This window comes from Sminthopsis crassicaudata, chromosome 4, assembly GCF_048593235.1.
Source record: "Sminthopsis crassicaudata isolate SCR6 chromosome 4, ASM4859323v1, whole genome shotgun sequence".
Classification (NCBI taxonomy): Eukaryota; Metazoa; Chordata; class Mammalia; order Dasyuromorphia; family Dasyuridae; genus Sminthopsis; species Sminthopsis crassicaudata.
Window position 1 is genome coordinate 106,138,457 of NC_133620.1, and position 20,642 is coordinate 106,159,098.

At 34.6% G+C, this 20,642-nt stretch overlaps 1 protein-coding gene across 7 annotated transcripts in view; it reads left to right on the forward strand.

Annotated features, from left to right (window-relative positions):
- HHAT (hedgehog acyltransferase) overlaps positions 1-20,642 on the forward strand; it is a 465,338-nt gene that overhangs the window by 324,411 nt on the left and 120,285 nt on the right. For all 7 annotated transcript variants that reach the window (XM_074309063.1, XM_074309065.1, XM_074309062.1 and 4 more), the window contains one exon: positions 18,566-18,710. In XM_074309063.1, the coding sequence (XP_074165164.1) occupies positions 18,566-18,710 (145 nt within the window). The remainder of the gene's footprint in view (positions 1-18,565; positions 18,711-20,642) is intronic.

Sequence of the window (20,642 nt, forward strand, 5' to 3'; positions counted from 1 at the left end):
ACTACTGAAGATTTATTTTAAAGATCTAGACAAAATAAAATGGATTTTATCTGGAAGAACAAAATGTCAAGAATATCAAGGAAGGTAGCTTAACAGTACCAGATTTCACACCATATTACAAAACAGTAATCATCAAATAATCTGGTATTAGCTAAGAAACAAAGTGATAGATCAATGGAATAGATTAGTCATATAATACATAGTCATAAATTACCATAATGATCAAGTATTTAATAAACCCAGAGACTCCAACTTGGGGATAATAACTCAACATTTGACAAAAATTGCTAAGAAAATTGCAAAACAATTGGACAGAAACTAGTCATAAACCAACATTTCATGCCATATATTCAGAGAAGGTCAAAATGGATAAATTATTTAAACATTAAGGGTTATATTCATAAGTAAATTAAGGAGGCATGGAAAAATATGTCTGTCAAATATATAGATGAAAAAAAGAGTATGACTAAACAGGAGATAAGAGAGGATGACAGGAAATAAAATGGATAACTTTGATTACATGAAAATTAAAAAAAAAAAAAAAAAAAAAAACTTTTGCAAAAACTAAATGAAAGCAGCCAGAATTTGAAGGGAAAAAAAAAAACTGGGAAAATATTTTTGCAGGTTTCACTGACAAAGGCCTCATTTCTTATAAGTGTATGGAACTGATCCAAATTTACAAAAAATAAGAGCCATGTTTCAGTTGATAAAATGATCAAAGGATATGAATAGACAATTTTTAGAATAAAAATTAAATCTATCAATAGTTACATGAAAAAATGTTCTAGTACTAAGAAAAATACAAATTAAAACAATTATGAGATAGCACCTCATATTAATTAGATTGGCTAACATGAGAGAAAAGGAAAAAAAAAGTTGGAAAGAATGGTGGGAAATTGGGTTACTAATGCAATGCTGGTAGAATTGAGGACTGGTCCAAACATCCTGGAGAACAATTTAGGACATGTCCAAAGAGCTATAAAACTGCATACCCTTTGACTAAGGAATATCATGACTGCATTTATATAGCAAAGAAATTTTTAAAAAATAAAAAGGACCTTTACATATAAAAATATTTGTAGCAGTGTTTTTTGTGTTGGCAAAGAACTGAGAATTGAAGAGATGCCCATCAACTGGATTAACAAGTTATGACATGATTATGATGGAATATTATCACCTTATACAAAGTTATAAGCAGTATGCTTTCTGAAAAACCTGGAAAGAATTACACAAACTGATGCAAAGTGAAATGAATAGAATTAGGAAAACATATGCAGTAATAGAAATATTGTATGATGATCAACTGTGAATAACTTAGTTATTCTCAGCAATATAATTATCCAAAATGATCCAAAGAACTTAGAATGAAAAAATGCTATCCACATTTAAAGAAAGAATGGATTGAGTCTGAATGCAGATTGAAGCATTTAAAATTTTTCTTTCTTTTTTTCTTTCTTTTTATTTATTATTTTTGGCCTGTGTTTTCTTTAGCAACATGAGTAACATGGAAATATTTTGCAAAATACACATATATAACATATATGAAATTGCTTGCTTTCTCAAAGAAGGAAGTGAGAGAATTTGATACTCAAAATGTAAAAAAAAAAGTCAAAATTGATTTCACATGTAATTGGAAAAAATAAATTAAAAAAATAATAAAAGTATAAAATATTTTAAAAAGCAAGAAAGGAGTAATTTGGTTTCACAAAAACCTGAGATAATTTATATGAACTCATGCAAAGTGAAGTAAGCAGGACTAGGAGAACATTGTAATAAAAAATAAAATGATAAGCAATCTTATAATAATAAAATAATAAATAGCAATATTATAAGCAATAACTATAACAAAATAAAGTAAGCAATATTATAATAATATATAGTATAGAAGAGGGGAAGGTTTGATGGGAAAGGGCATGAATCCTTTGTTCAAATACTATCTCTAATGAATAATACGTGTGTGACCTTAGATAGCTTACTTAATTTCCTGGGCTTCAGTTCTCTCATAAGTGAAAAAAGGGATTGGTTTACTTGGTCTCTTAGGTCCTTACCAGCTCTACATGTATGACCTAGAATTTCTTTTAGTTCCCTTTTTTGGGAACTTCTGAGCTCCTAGAACTTGTGATCCATATCACTTATTTGGACGTAACAGTATATATTGTATACTGTTATATGACAATATATAACAACAATGGCAGCTTTTCCTTATATTTTAGTTACCTTTTTATGTTTATTTTGTCTTGTCTCTCCAAGTAGATGGGATGCAGCTCCTTCAGGGTAAGAATCATGTCTTATAAATCCTAGTATCCATGTAGTTTCTCAGCTGTTATCTTGTACATAGCAAGTGCTAAGTTGGTTGATTTTCTTCATAAAAATGTTCATGTAGGATTCCTTTATTTTTTAAATTTAATGTTTCTCAATGAAACAAGTCTTTTCTAATCTCTCATTCTACTCTCAATAAAAAGAGACAACCTTTGTAAAACATACATAGTCAAGGAAAACTATTGCACATTGTCCCCAAAATATCTGTATCATTCCATACCCTGAGTCTGTCACTTTTCTTTCAAATGATGGGTAGGGATGTATGATTTCTCTGAATTTTTATTTGATTATTGCATTGATCTGCATTCTTAATTATGTCAAGGTTGTTTTTAAAATGTTGTTATTAATATAAATTATTCTCCTGTTTCACCTTACTTCACTCTGTACCAGTTCATTCAAGTATTCTCAGATTTTTAAACAGTTTGCTTCCAGTTTTATTCCTGGTCATACTCTAAGATGATGAAAGATAGAAAGAAATGTTCTCTATTCAGCAAAATATTCATAGCAATGCTTTTCATGTTAGTAAAGAATTAGAAAAAAAGTACCTACTCATCAATTGGGTAATGGCTGAACCATAAGCTGTAGTAAATGAATGGTTATTGTTTTAGAGTAAGGAATGTAAAGAAACATGAGAGAATTTGTGTAAACTGATAGTATGAAATAAACAAAACCAAAAGAAGATATACTTAGTGACTTCAAGAATATAAATGAAAAAGATCACTAAAAAGTCAGTCATTCAGATGGTCTGGCAACAGACAAACATTTACTAAGGGTCTTCTTTGTGTGAGGTTCTGTGCTAAGCACTGGAGATACAAAAACACAAAAAACAAAATTGTCTTAGCCTTCAAAGAGCTTACATTCCAAGGGAAAAGACAACTTGTGAACATGTAGACAATACAAATTATCTCCTCCTTCCTGCATCCTCTCCACAAGGTAGTCCAATACATGTTAAATATGTTAAATCCAATATAGATACATTGACTCTTAATTGAAAAACCAATAATGGTCCAGAGAAAAGATAATGAAACCTACTCCCCTTCCTTGAAAAAATGGCAAAGTGAGTTTGCTGGAGCAGAATGTCATATATCCTATCAGACTCAGTCACTATCTCATTTGTTTTTAACCATCTTTCTTTGTTATGAGAGAATTCAATTCTGCGAGTAAAATAAGATAGAATTGAGAACAAATATTATAAATTATTTATCTATATACACATACATATACATATTGCACATGAATACACACATATGTGAAACAAAACAAAAGGCATCAATAAAACTTATTTAAAATCAATATATAGCTTCCTTGATGCACTTATATGTTTTATTTATTAACTATTTGTCCAACTTAAGAAGTTAACAAACTTCAAGCTAAAATATTAAAAACCACTCTATCTTATGAAAAACATCTAATCTGAATTTTTTTTATCATAACCAAGTGAGTTCATAAGAAATGGATTATCTTTACAAAATTTCAGTGTGTACACAAGTTTTTTGTAATGTATCTGTCCAGTATAGTCAGGGATAGCTGTATGTAATTTTAGTTATAACTTAAATTAGGGTATTTTGGGGCCTTAAGCAAGCTACCTAAACTACAGCCAAGACAAGTAGCTCATGCTAGTATCCTCAGTGTAGGGGTTAAGGGAGAATAAAACCACCCAAAGAAATGAGAAAAAGATCATAGGACATTAGTACAAGCCTTCCTCAGTTAGGAGCAGATAAGGGAGGAGTTCACACCAATCTACCATCTCATAGCTTTTTCTATTTTAATCAATAATTCTTACTAAGTAGTGATAAGTTATTTTGTTTCTGTGTTAGGGACAGACTGGGAAAGTGTTCTATCAATGCCTTCTAAATTAGCCTAGGGCAAAGCCCTGGTTTTTCTACCGAGTTACAGTTTTGACCATAGTTTTTCCTGTCACTGTGACCAGACCTTCCTTATATCTGACTTCTTTCTGTTTTTTTGTTTTTTTTTCTTGGACTTTTTATTAGTAGCAAGATGGAATTCTAAATTCTAAAATACTTGTTAGCAAGTACAGTTTTGTCACAGAGAAGATGAAGTTAAAATAGTTGAAATGAGGTCTTTGGAGTTTCTGTATATTTTATTTATCATGATATTCTCTGTCCCCCTTTTAGAATGTATAACTGAGAATTGGCTGCACATATCTTGGCTTTTATTTTAAGTCTTGTTCGTTCCTTACAAGCTTTTTGGCTTAAGGACTCTTGTTAATTTTTTTTATCTTCTTTTAAATCAACATACTCAGTTGCTATTGGTAAAAACTGGCTAACAGTTCATCATTTCAGTACCAAAAAAAGTCATTGTGAATGCTCTCCTTTCAGTCTCACAGAGTAGGGGATGTTGTAGGTGGTTTTGATCATCTCTTACAAACTGAATTCTTTCCCACATATAAAAGGAGAGTATTTGAAGGCTTTAAGCCATATTGGCATATTTATAAGACCATTTTAGATATACAAATGCCCTTAGAGGTCATGCTAGTTTAACCCAATCTTTTTACAAAGCAGGAAACTGATGTCCAGAAATGTTAAATGATTTGTCTGAGGTCACATGGATAGTAAATAGCAGAGCTGAAATTTGAACCCAGATCTTCCTATTCCAACTTTCTATCTTTCCATGTTGCTGTTGTTGCTTTATTGCCATTAATTTAAAAAAAAAAAAGCTTTGCACATTTACCTGTGAAACTATTGAAAGGATTATATATATATATATATATATATTCGGGGAAATATTGACAAATATTGACAAAAGGATTTAGAACCACAGAACCTTGGTTGTCAGCTCACTCCTGAATTTAATCCCATCCTTGCCACTTGCTACCAGTTTGACTTTGGGCAAGTCATTTTTTGAACCTATTTCCTCACCTTTAAAATGAAGGGATTGGATAACATCTAGGATCCCTTCCAGCTCAAGTGTGTATTGAAAACTATTAAGATGTCTTTTAGAATTTCCTCCATAAATGTTTTTTCCTTGCCTGGTGATCTCCAAGTTTCTTTGCACTCTTTATTCTGGAAATTACAGTGCCATTTTGGACAACTCATTCTTTTTTAGTCCAGACAGTTCTTGCTAAGATAGTCCATGAGGTATTGTTCCCACTACTGTAGAAAGTAAACTGATAAATTAGAACTTCATTTTTAAGGGCTGGTGTACAGGGACAGCTAAGTGGTTCAATGGCACCGAGCTTGGAATCAGGGAGACTCATGTTTCTGAGCTCAAATCTAAACTCAGATACTTACCAGCTGTGTGATCCTGGGCAAGTCACTTAACTTTGTTTGCCTCAGTTCCCTTATCTATAAAATGAGGTGAAGGAGATCATAAACTGCTCCATTATTTTTGCCAAGAAAATCTCAAAAAGAGGTCATACAATCAGACATGACTGAAAAGTATAAGTTACACAAACATCAAGTCATCATCCATGGGCAGTTTTCTAGTAATGAACCTCCATGAACTTAATGAGGCTATTTTCATATGAGAGCCAGATCACTCCTCTCTAGAGACATACTTGAAGGCTTTCCAGATTGGCAGTACCTGACAGACTTATAACCTGTGTTTCACAAGCAAAGTGATCAAGAATCTAAGGTTATTTTCATGCTATAGTGAGGCATCCATGGAGGATAATTAGCAGGAAATAACCATGTATAATTCTGTATAATTTATGTATAACTTAACCATGTATAACTTCTGTATAATTTATTTTTTCTGGAGGTTCACAGCTTTTCCTATTTGTATTTTTTTAAAAAAAAATATAGCACAATCATACCATAGCTATTTCCTGAATTGAGGGGCATTATCTCCATTTCCAATTACCACCACAAAAGAGGACTACAATAAATATTTGTACAAATAGTTTCATTCCCCTTTTTTGATCTCTTTGGAATACAGAACTAATAGTGTTATTCCTAAGTCAAAAGGTATGCACAAGTCCTTTAGGCATAATTACAAGTTGTTCTTCAGAGCAGTTGGACTAGTTTACAACTCTACCAATAGTGCATTACTGCCTCCAGTATTTATTTTTTCCATCATGTTAATCAATCTTGTAGGTGTGAGGTGGTATCTTAAAGTTGTTTTAATTTTGTATTTCTCAAATCAGTAGTGATTTAGAGCATTTTTCCATATGATATTAATAACTTCTGAAAAAACGCCTTTTCATATCCTTGGGACTATTTATCAACTAGGGAATAGCTCTTATTTATGTTTTATAAATTTGACTCAGGTCCCTATACATTTGACAAATGAGATCTTTATCAGAGAAGCTTGATGTAAAATCCCCCCCCCACACACACAATCTGGCAATACCCTGCTTCTTACCTGTAATCATAATGAGTTCTTGTTCTCACCTCAGATACCTAAAATCTCTGGGACTTTTGAGGGACTTTTTGTGCCTCAGTGTCCTCATTTATAAAATGAGGGGGTTAGATTAAAGGCCTCTGAGTTCTCTGCCAGGTAATGATCTATGATTCTATGGTTCTATGAAGTATAATCACTTCTCAAATATTTTTGTGAGAATTTTCCATTTTGATTTTTTTCCTCAGTAAATGAGATAGTTGGATGGTAGATCAGATAGAAGACTGGACTTTGAGTTAGGAAAACCTGAGTCTGGTCAGATCAGATAACCTCTTTTAGCTTGACTTATTTCATTTATAAAATGGGGATAACAATAATACCTACTTTATAAGGTGCTTATGAAGATCATCTGAGATAGTTTCTGTAAAGCACTTTGCAAATATTAATTGATTCCATAAATAGGAGCTATTAATAACCTTAGGCAGGTTACCTCTGATGTTTCACATAGCTTTTAATCACCACCACCCACACCCAGGTGGTGTGGATTCAGGGCACGAAAACTTTTTTTTAAAGAGAAAGCCAACAGAGCTGTCAATATTTGCTGCAGATGATGCACAAGAAAATTAGTTAAATAGAAGACTTCTCTAAGAGCCTTATTCTTTTATTTGGATTGAATTCAGTTCAACAAGCATTAATTAAGTATCTGCTGTGTGTTAGGCAGTGTGTTAGGCACTGGAGGGGTAAAAAGGCAAAAATTAAATAGTCCTCAAGCTTACATTTTTCTTAGAAAAACAACAGATATTAAGATGAGTAAATATTTAAAAATATACCAAGTAAGCACAAAGCTATTTTGTGAGGAGGGTTGGGGGGTAGAAGGTAACACTAAGAATGAAAAAATGAAGGAAAGGCCTTTTATAGAAGGCAATTCAAACCAGGAAACATTTATCAAATGTTTATAACTATGGGCCAGGCACTGTGCTAAGCACTGGTGATGCAAATACTAACAATAACAATAGAAAAAGACATAACCTGCCCTCCTTACATTCCAGTGAAGAAAGATAATGTTTTTAAGAGAAAGTTGAATAATAAATGTGTAAATATGTTTAGAAGAAATGCACATGTTAAACTATATTGGATTTCTTGCTGTCTAGGGGAAGAAGGGAGGGAGAAAAATTTGGAACACAGGGTTTTGCAGAGGTGAATATTAAAAACTAATGTTATGTGCATTTTGAAAATGAAAAGTTATTATTAAAACATTTAAAATTAAAAAAAGAGAAAATTGAAAGGGGTAGAGGTACCTGAATGAGGTATGGCAGAAAAAGAAGTCCAAAGAGGCAGGATCAGAACTGGAAGAGGAATGGGATAAACTTGGCTGGGCTGAGAACTTTGAACAAATGGAAGTTTGGGGATGGATTGGCCAATCAGAGAAAGGGGAGGCAGAGATAGAGGGAATCTTTCAGGATAAGAAAACTGTTGGGCAATGGTGGGAAAAGATGTTTAGATAGTCCAGAGGGCAAGTCCAGAAGAAGCATGAAAGCAATCCCGATATAGGGAATAGCCTATGAAAAGACACAGAGACAGAAGATGATATGTTGCTTTGGGAATAATGTTAGAGAACACTTTATTCATATATCTAATCACATGAGGTTGTGATCTTTTAATGGAGGAAGCCAGTAACAAATGAAATATAGATGAGAAAGACTTAATGAAAAAAAAAATATTGGAGTTGGAGGCAGACAATCTGAGTTCTGTATTTGGCTAAGCCATTTACTAGTTATGTGATATTGGACAAGTAACTCCACTTCTGAACCTGTTTCTTACTGATGTGATAAAAGCTGAATTAGATAATCTTCCAAAATATGTTTAGAAGAATTGCACATGTTTAAATTTATGTTGGATTACTTGCTGTCTAGGAGAGGGAGGAAGTGAGGAAGGAGGGAGAAAAATATGGAGCATAAAGATTTGCAAGAGTGAATGAGGAAAACTATCGTTGCATATATTTTGAAAAATAAAAAGATATTATAAAAATAAAGAATTACAATTTAAAAATGACCTTGCAAAGTACCCCCAGTTATGATCCAGTCTTGGATTCTGAAAAAAAGGAAAGGTTATCAGACACCTCCATCAGAGACTTTGAGGAGACTTGATCCCATGGTTACCCATCTGAGAAGTCCACCTTAGGCTTGCACTTTATTGCAAGACAAAACTAAATTCTTTACATTTTGTGTTTCCCTCTCTCCCTCCCTTTGTTCATCAGATCTCTGGATTAGTTTGACATATTTAGAGAAAGCATGAGGACCTGAGGCATTTGGGGCCTGAGCCATATGAATTCCTTATGCTAGACATGGAATTCTAAAGCTTGGCTGGGCCAGGTGGAGTGACACTATCCAGATGCATCCTAATAGCCTCTGTTTACATTTAGTGATTACACATGTGACACCTGTGACCAGAACAGCTGGTGCTTAGAAATAAAAGCTTGGCTTTCTTTATAAATCCCAATGAATAATGTAAAAGGAGGAAAGAGGGGAAAGTATGCAATATAGTGATGATATCTTCATCACTTCAAGTTCTGGTAAATTTGCTGATGCATACTATCAGCACAACTCCTCTTAGATTTAGAATGATTTTTAGTATCATTGTACTCTACTCTCAACTCTACCTTCTCCTAAAGCTAATCTTCAAACTTACTTAAACTAGTTCTCTTATAGCAGATGCACATTCCACTGATTAATTCCTTGCTGGATTCATGGGATTGCCCCAATTTATGCTGTTTCAGTGTTCTTAATGATGAAGTACTGGAGTAGAGCTTTTTTTTTTTTCCTTTTTTATTTTATTTTATTTTTTAATTTTTTTAATTTTAATTTTAATTATAACATTTTATTGACAGAACAAAATCATGGGTAATTTTTACACCATTGTTCCTTGCACTCACTTCTGTTACAACTTTTCCCATCCCTCCCTCCACCCCCTCCCCAAGATGGCAGGTAGTCATATACATGTTAAACATGTTAAAGTATTTCCTAGATACAACATATGTGTGCAGATCTGTACAGTTCTCTTGTTGCACAGGAAGAATTGGATTCAGAAGGTAAAAATAACAGTTTACACTCATTTCCCAGTGTTCCTTTTCTGGATGTAGCTGATTCTGTCTATCATTGATCAATTGGAATTGGATTAGCTCTTCTCTATGTTGAATATATCCACTTCCATCAGCATACATCCTCGTACAGTATCATTGTTGAAGTGTATAATGATCTTCTGGTTCTGCTCGTTTCACTCAGCATCAGTTGATGTAAGTCTCTCCAAGCCTCTCTGTATTTCTCCTGTTGGTCATTTCTTATAGAACAATAATATTCCATAACATTCATATACCATAGTTTACCCAACCATTCTCCAATTGATGGACATCCATTCATCTTCCAGCTTCTAGCCACTATGAAAAGGGCTGCCACAAACATTTTGGCACATACAGGACCCTTTCCCTTCTCTAGTAGTTCCTTGGGGTATAAGCCCAGTAGTAGTATGGCTGGGTCAAAGGGTATGCACATTTTGATAACTTTTTGGGCATAATTCCAGATTGCTCTCCAGAATGGTTGGATTCTTTCACAACTCCACCAACAATGCATCAGTGTCCCAGTTTTCCCACAGCCCCTCCAACATTCATCGTTATTTGTTCCTGTCATCTTAGCCAATCTGACAGGTGTGTAATGATACCTCAGAGTTGTCTTAATTTGCATTTCTCTGATCAATAGTGATTTGGAACACTCTTTCATATGAGTGGAAATAGTTTTAATTTCATCATCTGAAAATTGTCTGTTCATATCCTTTGACCATTTATCAATTGGAGAATGGCTTGATTTCTTATAAATTAAAGTCAATTCTCTGTATATTTTGGAGATGAGGCTTTTATCCGAACCTTTAACTGTAAAAATGTTTTCCCAATTTGTTACTTCCCTTCTAATCTTGTTTGCATTAGTTTTGTTTGTGCAGAAACTTTTTAATTTGGTGTAATCAAAATTTTCTATTTTGTGATCAATAATGGTCTTTAGTTCTCTCTTGGACACAAACTCCTTCCTCCTCCACAAGTCTGAGAGGTAAACCATCCTATGTTCCTCCAATTTATTTATGATTTCGTTCTTTATGCCTAAATCTTGGACCCATTTTGATCTTATCTTAGTATGTGGTGTTAAATGTGGGTCCATGCCTAGTTTCTGCCATACTAATTTCCAGTTTTCCCAGCAGTTTTTGTCAAATAATGAATTCTTATCCCAAAATTTGGGATCTTTGGGTTTGTCAAACACTAGATTGCTATTTTTATTCATTATCTTGCCCTGTGAACCTAACCTATGCCATTGATCAACTAGTCTGTTTCTTAGCCAATACCAAATGGTTTTGGTGACTATTGCTTTATGATACAGTTCTACATCAGGTACAGCTAGACCACCTTCACTTAATTTTTTTTTCATTACTTCCCTTGAGATTCTCGACCTTTTGTTGTTCCATATGAATTCTGTTGTTATTTTTTCTAGGTTATATAAATAGTTTCTTGGAAGTCTGATTGGTATAGCACTAAATAAATAGATTAGTTTAGGGAGTATTATCATCTTAATTATATTTGCTCGGCCTATCCAAGAGCACTGAATGTCTTTCCAATTATTTAAATCTGACTTTATTTTTGTGGCAAGTGTTTTGTAATTTTGCTCATATAATTCCTGACTCTCCTTTGGTAGATATATTCCCAAATATTTTATACTATCGACCGTTATTTTGAATGGAATTTCTCTTTGTATCTCTTGCTGTTGGATTGTGTTGGTAATATATAAAAATGCTGAGGATTTATGTGGATTTATTTTATATCCTGCCACTTTGCTGAAATTCTGAATTATTTCTAATAGCTTTTTAGCAGTCTTTGGGGTTCTCTAAGTATACCATCATGTCATCTGCGAAAAGTGATAATTTGATTTCCTCATTTCCTACTCTAATTCCTTGAATCTCTTTCTCGGCTCTTATTGCCAAGGCTAGAGTTTCTAGTACTATATTGAATAGTAATGGTGATAGTGGGCAACCTCGTTTCACTTCTGATCTTACAGGGAAAGGTTCTAGTTTATCGCCATTACATATGATGTTTACTGCCAGTTTTAAATATATGCTCCTTATTATTTTAAGGAATAGTCCATTTATTCCTATACTCTCAAGCGTTTTTAGTAGGAAGGGATGCTGGATTTTATCAAATGCTTTTTCTGCATCTATTGAGATAATCATATGGTTTTTATTAATTTGATTATTAATATGGTCAATTATACTAATAGTTTTCCTAATATTAAACCAGCCCTGCATTCCTGGTATAAATCCCACTTGGTCATAGTGTATTATCCTGGGGATGATTTTCTGAAGTCTATTTGCTAATATCTTATTTAAGATTTTAGCATCAATATTCATTAAGGAAATTAGTCTATAGTTTTCTTTCTCAGTTTTCGATCTACCTGGTTTAGGTATCAGTACCATGTCTGTGTCATAGAAGGAATTTGGTAGGACTCCTTCAATCCCTATTTTTTCAAATAGTTTACATAACATTGGAGTTAGTTGTTTTTTAAATGTTTGGTAGAATTCACATGTAAATCCATCTGGTCCTGGGGACTTTTTCTTAGGAAGTTGGTTAATAGCTTGTTCTATTTCTTTTTCTGAGATGGATCTATTTAGACTACTTACTTCTTCCTCTGTTAATCTGGGCAAGCTATATTTTTGAAAGTATTCTTCCATTTCATTTAAGTTATCGAATTTATTGGCATAAAGTTGAGCAAAGTAGCTCCTAACTATTGTTCTAATTTCCTCTTCATTAGTGGTGAGTTCACCCTTTTCATTTTCAAGACTAACAATTTGCTTTTTCTCTTTTCTTTTTTTAAATCAGGTTTACTAAGGGTTTGTCTATTTTGTTGGTTTTTTCGTAGAACCAACTCTTAGTTTTATTAGTTAATTCAATAGTTTTTTTACTTTCAATTTTATTAATCTCACCTTTTATTTTTTGAATTTCAAGTTTTGTGTTTGTCTGGGGTTTTTTAATTTGTTCCTTTTCTAGCAATTTTAGTTGTAAGCCCAATTCATTGGCCCTCTCTTTCTCTATTTTATGCAAGTAGATATAAAACTTCCCCTTATTACTGCTTTGGCTGTATCCCACACATTTTGGTATGATGTCTCATTATTGTCATTTTCTTGGGTGAAGTTATTAATTATGTCTATGATTTTCTGTTTTACCCAATCATTCTTTAGTATAAGATTATTTAGTTTCCAATTATTTTTTGGTCTATTTTCCCCTGGCTTTTTATTAAATGTAATTTTGATTGCATTGTGGTCTGAAAAGGATGCATTTACTATTTCTGCCTTACTGCATTTGATTTTGAGGTTTTTATGCCCTAGTATATGATCAATTTTTGTATAGGTTCCATGAACTGCTGAGAAGAAAGTGTACTCCTTTCTGTCTCCATTTAGCTTTCGCCAAAGATCTATCATATCAAACTTTTCTAGTATTCTATTTACCTCTTTGACTTCTTTCTTATTTATTTTGTGGTTTGATTTATCTAATTCTGAGAGTGCAAGGTTGAGATCTCCCACTATTATAGTTTTGCTATCTATTTCTTCTTGTAGCTCTCTTAATTTCTCTTTTAAGAATTTAGATGCTGCACCACTTGGTGCATATATGTTTAATATTGATACTGCTTCATTATTGATGCTACCCTTTAGCAGGATATTAGATCAATTTTTGATTTTGCTTGATCTGAGATGAGGATGGCTACCCCTGCTTTTTTGGCTTTGCCTGAAGCATAGTAGATTCTGCTCCACCCTTTTACTTTTAGTTTGAATGTCTCATCCTGTTTCAGGTGTGTTTCCTGTAAACAACATATAGTAGGATTCTGACTTTTAATCCAGTCTGCTAACTGCTTCCTCTTTATGAGGCAGTTTGCCCCATTCACATTTATGGTTAGAAAGACTAATTCTATATTGCTTGCCATCCTATTAACCCCTGCTTATGCTTTTCCCCTTTCCTTCCCTCTTATCCCCCTACGCAGTATTAAACTTGTGAACACCACTTGCTTTTCACAGCCCTCCCTTTTTAGGATCCCTCCCCCACCTTAAAGTTCCTCCCCTTATTTTACCCCTTTTCCTCAAAATTTCTGTATTCCCTTCCCCTTAGCTTACTCCTTCCCTTTCACTTTTCAATGAAGTGGAAGAAGTTTCACCATAAATCGAATATGTCTATTGATACACACTATGTTCATCTCCCTCCTTTCTTTCTCTCAGATATAATAGGTTACCTTTGCCTCTTCATGAGATGTAGTACCACCACTTTACACTTTTTTATGATATAATTTCCTTTCCACCTCTAGTTTCTAAGACAAATTGTACATATGTTCTTTACATATTTTTTTTGGCAGAAGCATAGTTCTCAAGATTACTTTTTACCTTTATAGAAATCTCTTGAGTTCTGTATTTGAAGATCAAACCTTTTATGTAGGTCTGGTTTTTTCATCAAGAATAGATGGAATTCATTTATTTCGTTAAATGTCCATCTTCTTCCCTGGAAAATGATGCTCATTCTTGCTGGGTAAGTTATTCTTGGCTGCCTACCAAGTTCCTTAGCCTTTCAGAATATCATATTCCAGGCCCTTCGTTCTTTTAATATGGACACTGCTAGATCCTGGGTTATCCTTATTGTGGCTCCTCCATATCTGAATTGCTTTTTTCTAGCAGCTTCCAATATTTTTTCCTTTGTCTGATGGTTCTTGAACTTGGCCACTATATTTCTTGGCGTTTTGATTTTAGGGTCTCTTTCAGTAAGTGATCAATGAATTTTTTCAACGTCTATTTTACCCTCTGTTTCTAAAACGTCTGGGCAGTTCTCTTTGATAATTTCCTCGAAAATAGTGTCCAAGCTCTTTTTTTCCTCCCATTTTTCAGGGAGTCCGATTATTCTCAAATTGTCTCTCCTGGATCTGTTTTCTAGGTCTGTTGTCTTTCTAATAAGGTACTTGACATTCTTTTCAATTGTTTCATTTCTCTGATTTTGCTTGATTACCTCTTGGTTTCTCCTTGAGTCATTCATTTCTACATGTTCGAGTCTAATTTTCAATGATGTATTTTCTTCACTCACTTTTTTTCTATCTTTTTGTAATTGTCCAATTGTGTTTTTATCTTCTATGGAATTTTTTTCCATTTTATCCATTTTATTTTTTAGAGAGCTGATTTCTTTATCCAGCTCACTAATCCTGTTTTCCTTGGAGTTGTTTGCCTTTTCTAATTCACTGACTTTATTTCTCAATGGTTTGTTTTCTTTATCCACTCTGTCTTTAAATGCATGGAATGACTTCTCCAGGCTCTCTTGCCAAGATTCCCTTTCCTTTTCCCATTTCTCTTCTAGCTCTCTTTTGAGAGCCTTTTTGATATCTTCTATGAGATTCTTTTGTATTGAGGAGCAGATCATATCCCCCTTAGGGGATTCCTCTGGACAGTCTGTTTTTAGTCTCCTCAGTATTTGAAGTCTGTTCTCTCTCCATACAGAAGCTGTCAATGGTTAGAGCCCTTTTGAATTTTTTGTTCATTTTGTCAAGAGCGGAATGGAAGAAAACAAACTGACAAGAGAAACAATTGGTCTGTTTTGGGGGGGATGGAGCTGGATGGTGTTAATGGGCTTCCTCTACAGACTGGGGGTAGGGCAGCAGAGAGCCACTAACAGAACAGCGATGGCTGAGCTGAGTCTGCACTCTGAGTCTCTGAGAACGTGCTGAGTCACTCCAGGTTGGGGTTGGGGGTGGCCGGTTCTGCTAACTTTCCGGGATTTTAATCCTCACCTCCGGTGTTTACACCCTCTCTGCTGCTCCTAGCTTGCTGCCAAGACGGAGTATCCACAGTGGGGTAAAAGCCTTTTCCCAGAAACGGCAGAGCTCGTACCCCTCCCCACTCTGGTCTGAGCTGTGTGAGCTGTCTGTCTCACTCTGGCTGCCTGCCCTCAGTCTGTGCCCAGTCTGTTTGACCCTCCCCTAAGCAAACACAGACCTTCTCTGGCGAATTTCAAGGATGTAGTCTCTTGGTGATTATTTGTGGATTTCTTTCTTGGTCAAGCATTAATTCTGAGGCTTGTCATGAAGTAAGTTCTGAGAGAAAACACGGAGCTCAAGCAGCTGTCTGCCTCTACGCTGCCATCTTGGCCGGAAGTCCTGGAGTAGAGCTTTAATGTAAAAGGAGGTAGACAGATTAGTTTAGTGGATAAAAGTCTCTCCTTAAAATCAATAAGATCTGCATTCAAATCTCATCTCTGATATTTGCTAGCTGGAAGATCATTAGCAAAATACTCTCCCACTTCTAGACCTCATTTCCTCATTCTAAAAGGGGAATTTCAGCATCAGGGCATCATAATACTATGAAAAATGCTGGAATTGGAGTCAGAGGACTTGTTTTTACTATTTAATACCTATGTGACCTTGGAAAAACTATTTAACTCCTCTGGGCCTCAGTATGCTAATCTGTATAATGAGGTAGTTAGTCTAAGATGACTTCAAAGGTACCTTCAAAATCTAGTCTAAATTTGTGCTCTTGTGACAAATATAATGGCTACCTCATGGGGTATTACAGTATTCATATGAAATTACACATGTTCAATGCTTTGCAAATTTCAAAATACACGGGCATATAGTGGATAGAGTACTCAGCTTGGAGTTTGGAAACCTTGGTTAAATTGCCTAGGAATTCTCTTCTAAGTCATAGACAGGTTGCAGAATATGTTAATGAAGAGTTTCTACATCACAATTATCCAATATTGGTAAAGCCATAGATCCTTGATACATTTATTTATATCAAGGTCAGCTATTAAAATGTAACAACAAACTGAGTTACTTGTAATCAGGACAAAAATGATTTACTAAAGCATCTCCTTGCATATAAACTTCCATATGGAATTTCTTATATGTGAATATGACATAGTCTCTGAGACATATTTCCAGAGGTAGGAATGAGATAAATATTCTCTTATTTGTTCCCCATAGAATTTATGTATTGTACATCTGAGGACATGAGTAAGATTAGAATGAAGTGTAGAATAAAGAATAGAAATTTTAGCTTCATTAGCACCATATTCTCACTCAGTGAGTCAACTAACATATATCACATGGGGCTATGCTAGTTACTGTAGAATAATTGATTAAAACAGTTTTAGTTCCCTAGAGTTTGGAATTAGACACAAACATGCAGAGAAGCTAAAAACAAAGTGGGAAAAATTTAACCAAATAATAAACAAGCTATAATTTCTATGTGGCTAGGATACATGCCTTTTGAGGATGGGATACTGCTATGGGGTAGTGAACTTGGAGACATGATTTCTGCTCCCCAGATTAATTCTAGAAGATTTATTGGTGGAGATAGGCATTTTAACATGTATTTGAATTGTTGATTGCCCTGAGAATAAGGGGCATTCCAAAAAGATTACACATATTAAGGGTAAAGATCTGCAAAGAATTACAAACAATTAGGCACTCATCAATTAGGGAATGGCTAAATCAATTGTAGCACATAAAGGTAATGGAATATTACTATGCTATAAGAAATCATAAATGTGATAAACAGAGTGAAGCATGGCAAGATTTACAAGTAGTAAATGGAGCTGGGAAAACATATACACAATGATTACAACAATATAAAGGAATAGAAGGACCACTACAAAACAATTGAAATTGAATATTGTAAAATTATAAAGAACATGCTTAGCTCCAAAGAAGAGATGTGAAAAGATAGTTCCTTCTCACCCGCTGCAGAAGTGAAAGGATCCTTGGGGGAGAGTGAGAAGAGAACAGACATTATTATGTTATTATCATATGAAGTGTCTACTAGATGCCTAAGAATTGTGCTGAGTGCATATTTAGTTCATTTAATCCTCACAACAACCCTGGAAAGTAGATGCTATTGTTATTCCATTTCAGAATTGAGGAAACTCAGGCAGACATAGATTAAGTGACTTGTCCAGGGTCAGCCTAAGATTTGAACTCAGGTCTTCCTGACTCCAGACTCAGCTCTCTAACAATGACTTGGGATACTGTGTATGACTTCATTTTTTTCCTCTAATTTGTTGGTTCATTTAAAATAATTTTTTTCCTTTTTTTCTTTGAAAAAATTCCTTGTTATATGAATTGAATCAGGGAAGAGGAGAAAGGGAAACTCAGGCGATGTAAAAAAATAAAGATTTCAATACATTCATACATGTATATGTATATATATATATATATATATACATATATGCATATAACACACACACATAAGCTCTATTTACAGAGAATGATAAAATGGAGAACTAGAGAGATTCTAAGGAATCTAGTCTTATAAATAAGAAACTGAGGCCCAGGGACTAAAAGTGAATTGATAAAAATTGCCATGTGGTCAATAATAACACTTTATTGAAAATGGCATTTATATAACTAATATTTACTAAACACTGTATATACTTGATCTCATTCCATCTTCACAGTTGCTCCCATAAGATATAGTAACTATTTTATTATCCCCACAAAGATGAAAAAATAGAGATTGATAGAGATTACTATTCTTGCCCAACATCACAAAGATAGCCAGCATCTGAGGTGAAATTCAAACCCAGTTCTTGTTGATTCTAAGATCATTGGGGCAGCTAGATGGCTCAGTGGATAGAGCACCAGCCCTAAATTCAGGAGGACCGGAATTCAAATTTGGTCTCAGACACTTAACACACTTCCTGGCTGTGTGACCCTGAGCAAGTCACTTAACCCCAGATCAGGGGAAAAAAAAATGATTCTAAGATCATTGCTCAATGTTCACTGCACTTGGCAAAGCCAGGATTTCAACCCAACTTTCCTCATTGAAAATCTAGTGCTTTTGGGCCTTTGTGATTTTTAGCTTTAGTAATAAATATTTCCCGGTTGTTTTGGGACAGGCCCAGCATCTCTCCCCACAAGCTTGCCGTCGACTGCATGCTGTCCTGGCTGGTGCCTCCACATCGATGCTGATTCTGTCCAACCTGGTGTTTCTTGGGGGGAATGATGTTGGGAAAATCTACTGGAACAGAATCTTCTTACAAGGTAAGTCATGTAGCTTCACAGCTTTGGATAGGACTCAATCTTTAATTTCTAAACCAACCCAACATCCAGGTTCTGAAATGGGATCTTAAACCAGTGCCATATTGTCAAATCATGATGCTCATGTCAAATTCTTTGCTCAGGGTGAGAACTCCTTCTGCCTGAGCCTCAGTATGATTAAGTGACTTGTCCATGTCTCCATGGACTGTTGGAACAGTTAGATTTGGGATTTAAACCCAGGTCTTCTTCACTCCAAATCCAACATTCTAGTTTTTGTACACTTAATAAGGCAGAGGCACAGCCTAGTGGAAAAAGTGATAGATTTGGAATATAGAGGAATATAGAGGAGCTATACTAAAATCTCTACTTTGCTACTTCCCAGATACTTAATCTAAATGTTTAGATGATGTAGTAATTAGAATGTGTTTCCTCATCCATAAAATGGGAGATAATAATAGTACTTACCTCCAAATTTTGTCTTGAGAAAATATTAGTAAAGAACTATGCTAATATTAAAGTGCTATATAAATGCTAACTATTGTAGCTATTATAGATGTATAATCATGGAAAAGTCATTTAGTTTTTCTTGATCTCAGTCTCTTCATTTGTAAAATGAAAGGATTGTTCTAGGGGACTTCTGAGGTAACTTCTGGCTATAAATCTATGAACCCATCATTTTAATGTCAAATAGTATCTCAGATTCTTATAGCCAGAGATGTTTTTAGACTACTTCTCCTGTCCTTACAATTACTTTTTAAATTTCATTTTCTCTTCCAAGCTACTTCAGTGTATGGGTAGACCAGCCCACACTAGTGATTCTACCTTTGTTCGATTTAGTTCCTTAAAAATTCTCTTGGGATTTGGGAGACCCTTAGAATCATTGCTGTCACATAGATCCCATTTTCAGTGTAAAGGTTCAAAGATCATTATCTCTGCCACACGGTTTCAATTTAATATTAACTGGCTCCAAAGTTTTAGTCTCTTTTAAAAATTTAACTTTTTTCCAATTAATAAAACTCTGTTTGACTAGGGATCATAGTTAACTCTATATTAAGCAGATCAGTTCAGAATCTCCAGCTAAGCTAAGTGGGCTGCTGTGTGCTGACATAAGGGAGGTATCTACTCAGAAGTTCTGGAAGTTCTGGTGAGAAAATCATGTCATTCGTTGATTGTCATTTATTTATAGTCAAGATTTCTTCTCTGAGGCTGTGACTAATAGTTACACCAGTTCCCTGAGGGAATTAGAACCAGTCAGACATCATGCTATTTTGCCCAGTTTCCCAAATATTTAAGAGAACAGATTGACTTTCTCAATTGCTTAACCCTTCCCTCCCCAGTGCTAAAGCCTGTTGTCTGTTGGTTTTGATTGGCTCAAGTGGTTGAGCAAGAGACTTACATACCTGATCTATTACTCCTTTCCTTCCCATGATCCTTGAGAGTCAGAGGTACCATTACTATGTTCCAGAAATACATAAATTGCACAAGTAGGACTGCAGGATCAGCAATGATTTTTAGCAGGACTTAGGAGCATTAGACTAGAAGATTCTGATAACCAGTTCTTGTTTTGCCTTCATCTCTCCACCTAATTCCCTTAATTAGCTCTTGGTGAGGGGGAGACAATAGGCAGGATGATATTTCGCTTATCATACATACATTGTTCTTTTAAAAAAAAAACTTGAATGCATAATTTGAAAGAGAGACACTCCTTAGATAGGAAGGACAATTTCTTATACTTTAATAAAATCTTCTTCTGTGGCTTTTCAGTTACTAGTGACTATACATTCTGACTCCCATAACCCCACCCAAACCTCTCAGCAAAATCAAAGCCTCAGCAGATGCTCTCTTACTATACCAGATGTAAAGTCACTCAAGTAGGCTCAGAAATCCCAGAAGTCCTGCCATCAGGTGAGAGTGAGAAATAGTCTAGGAGTAAGT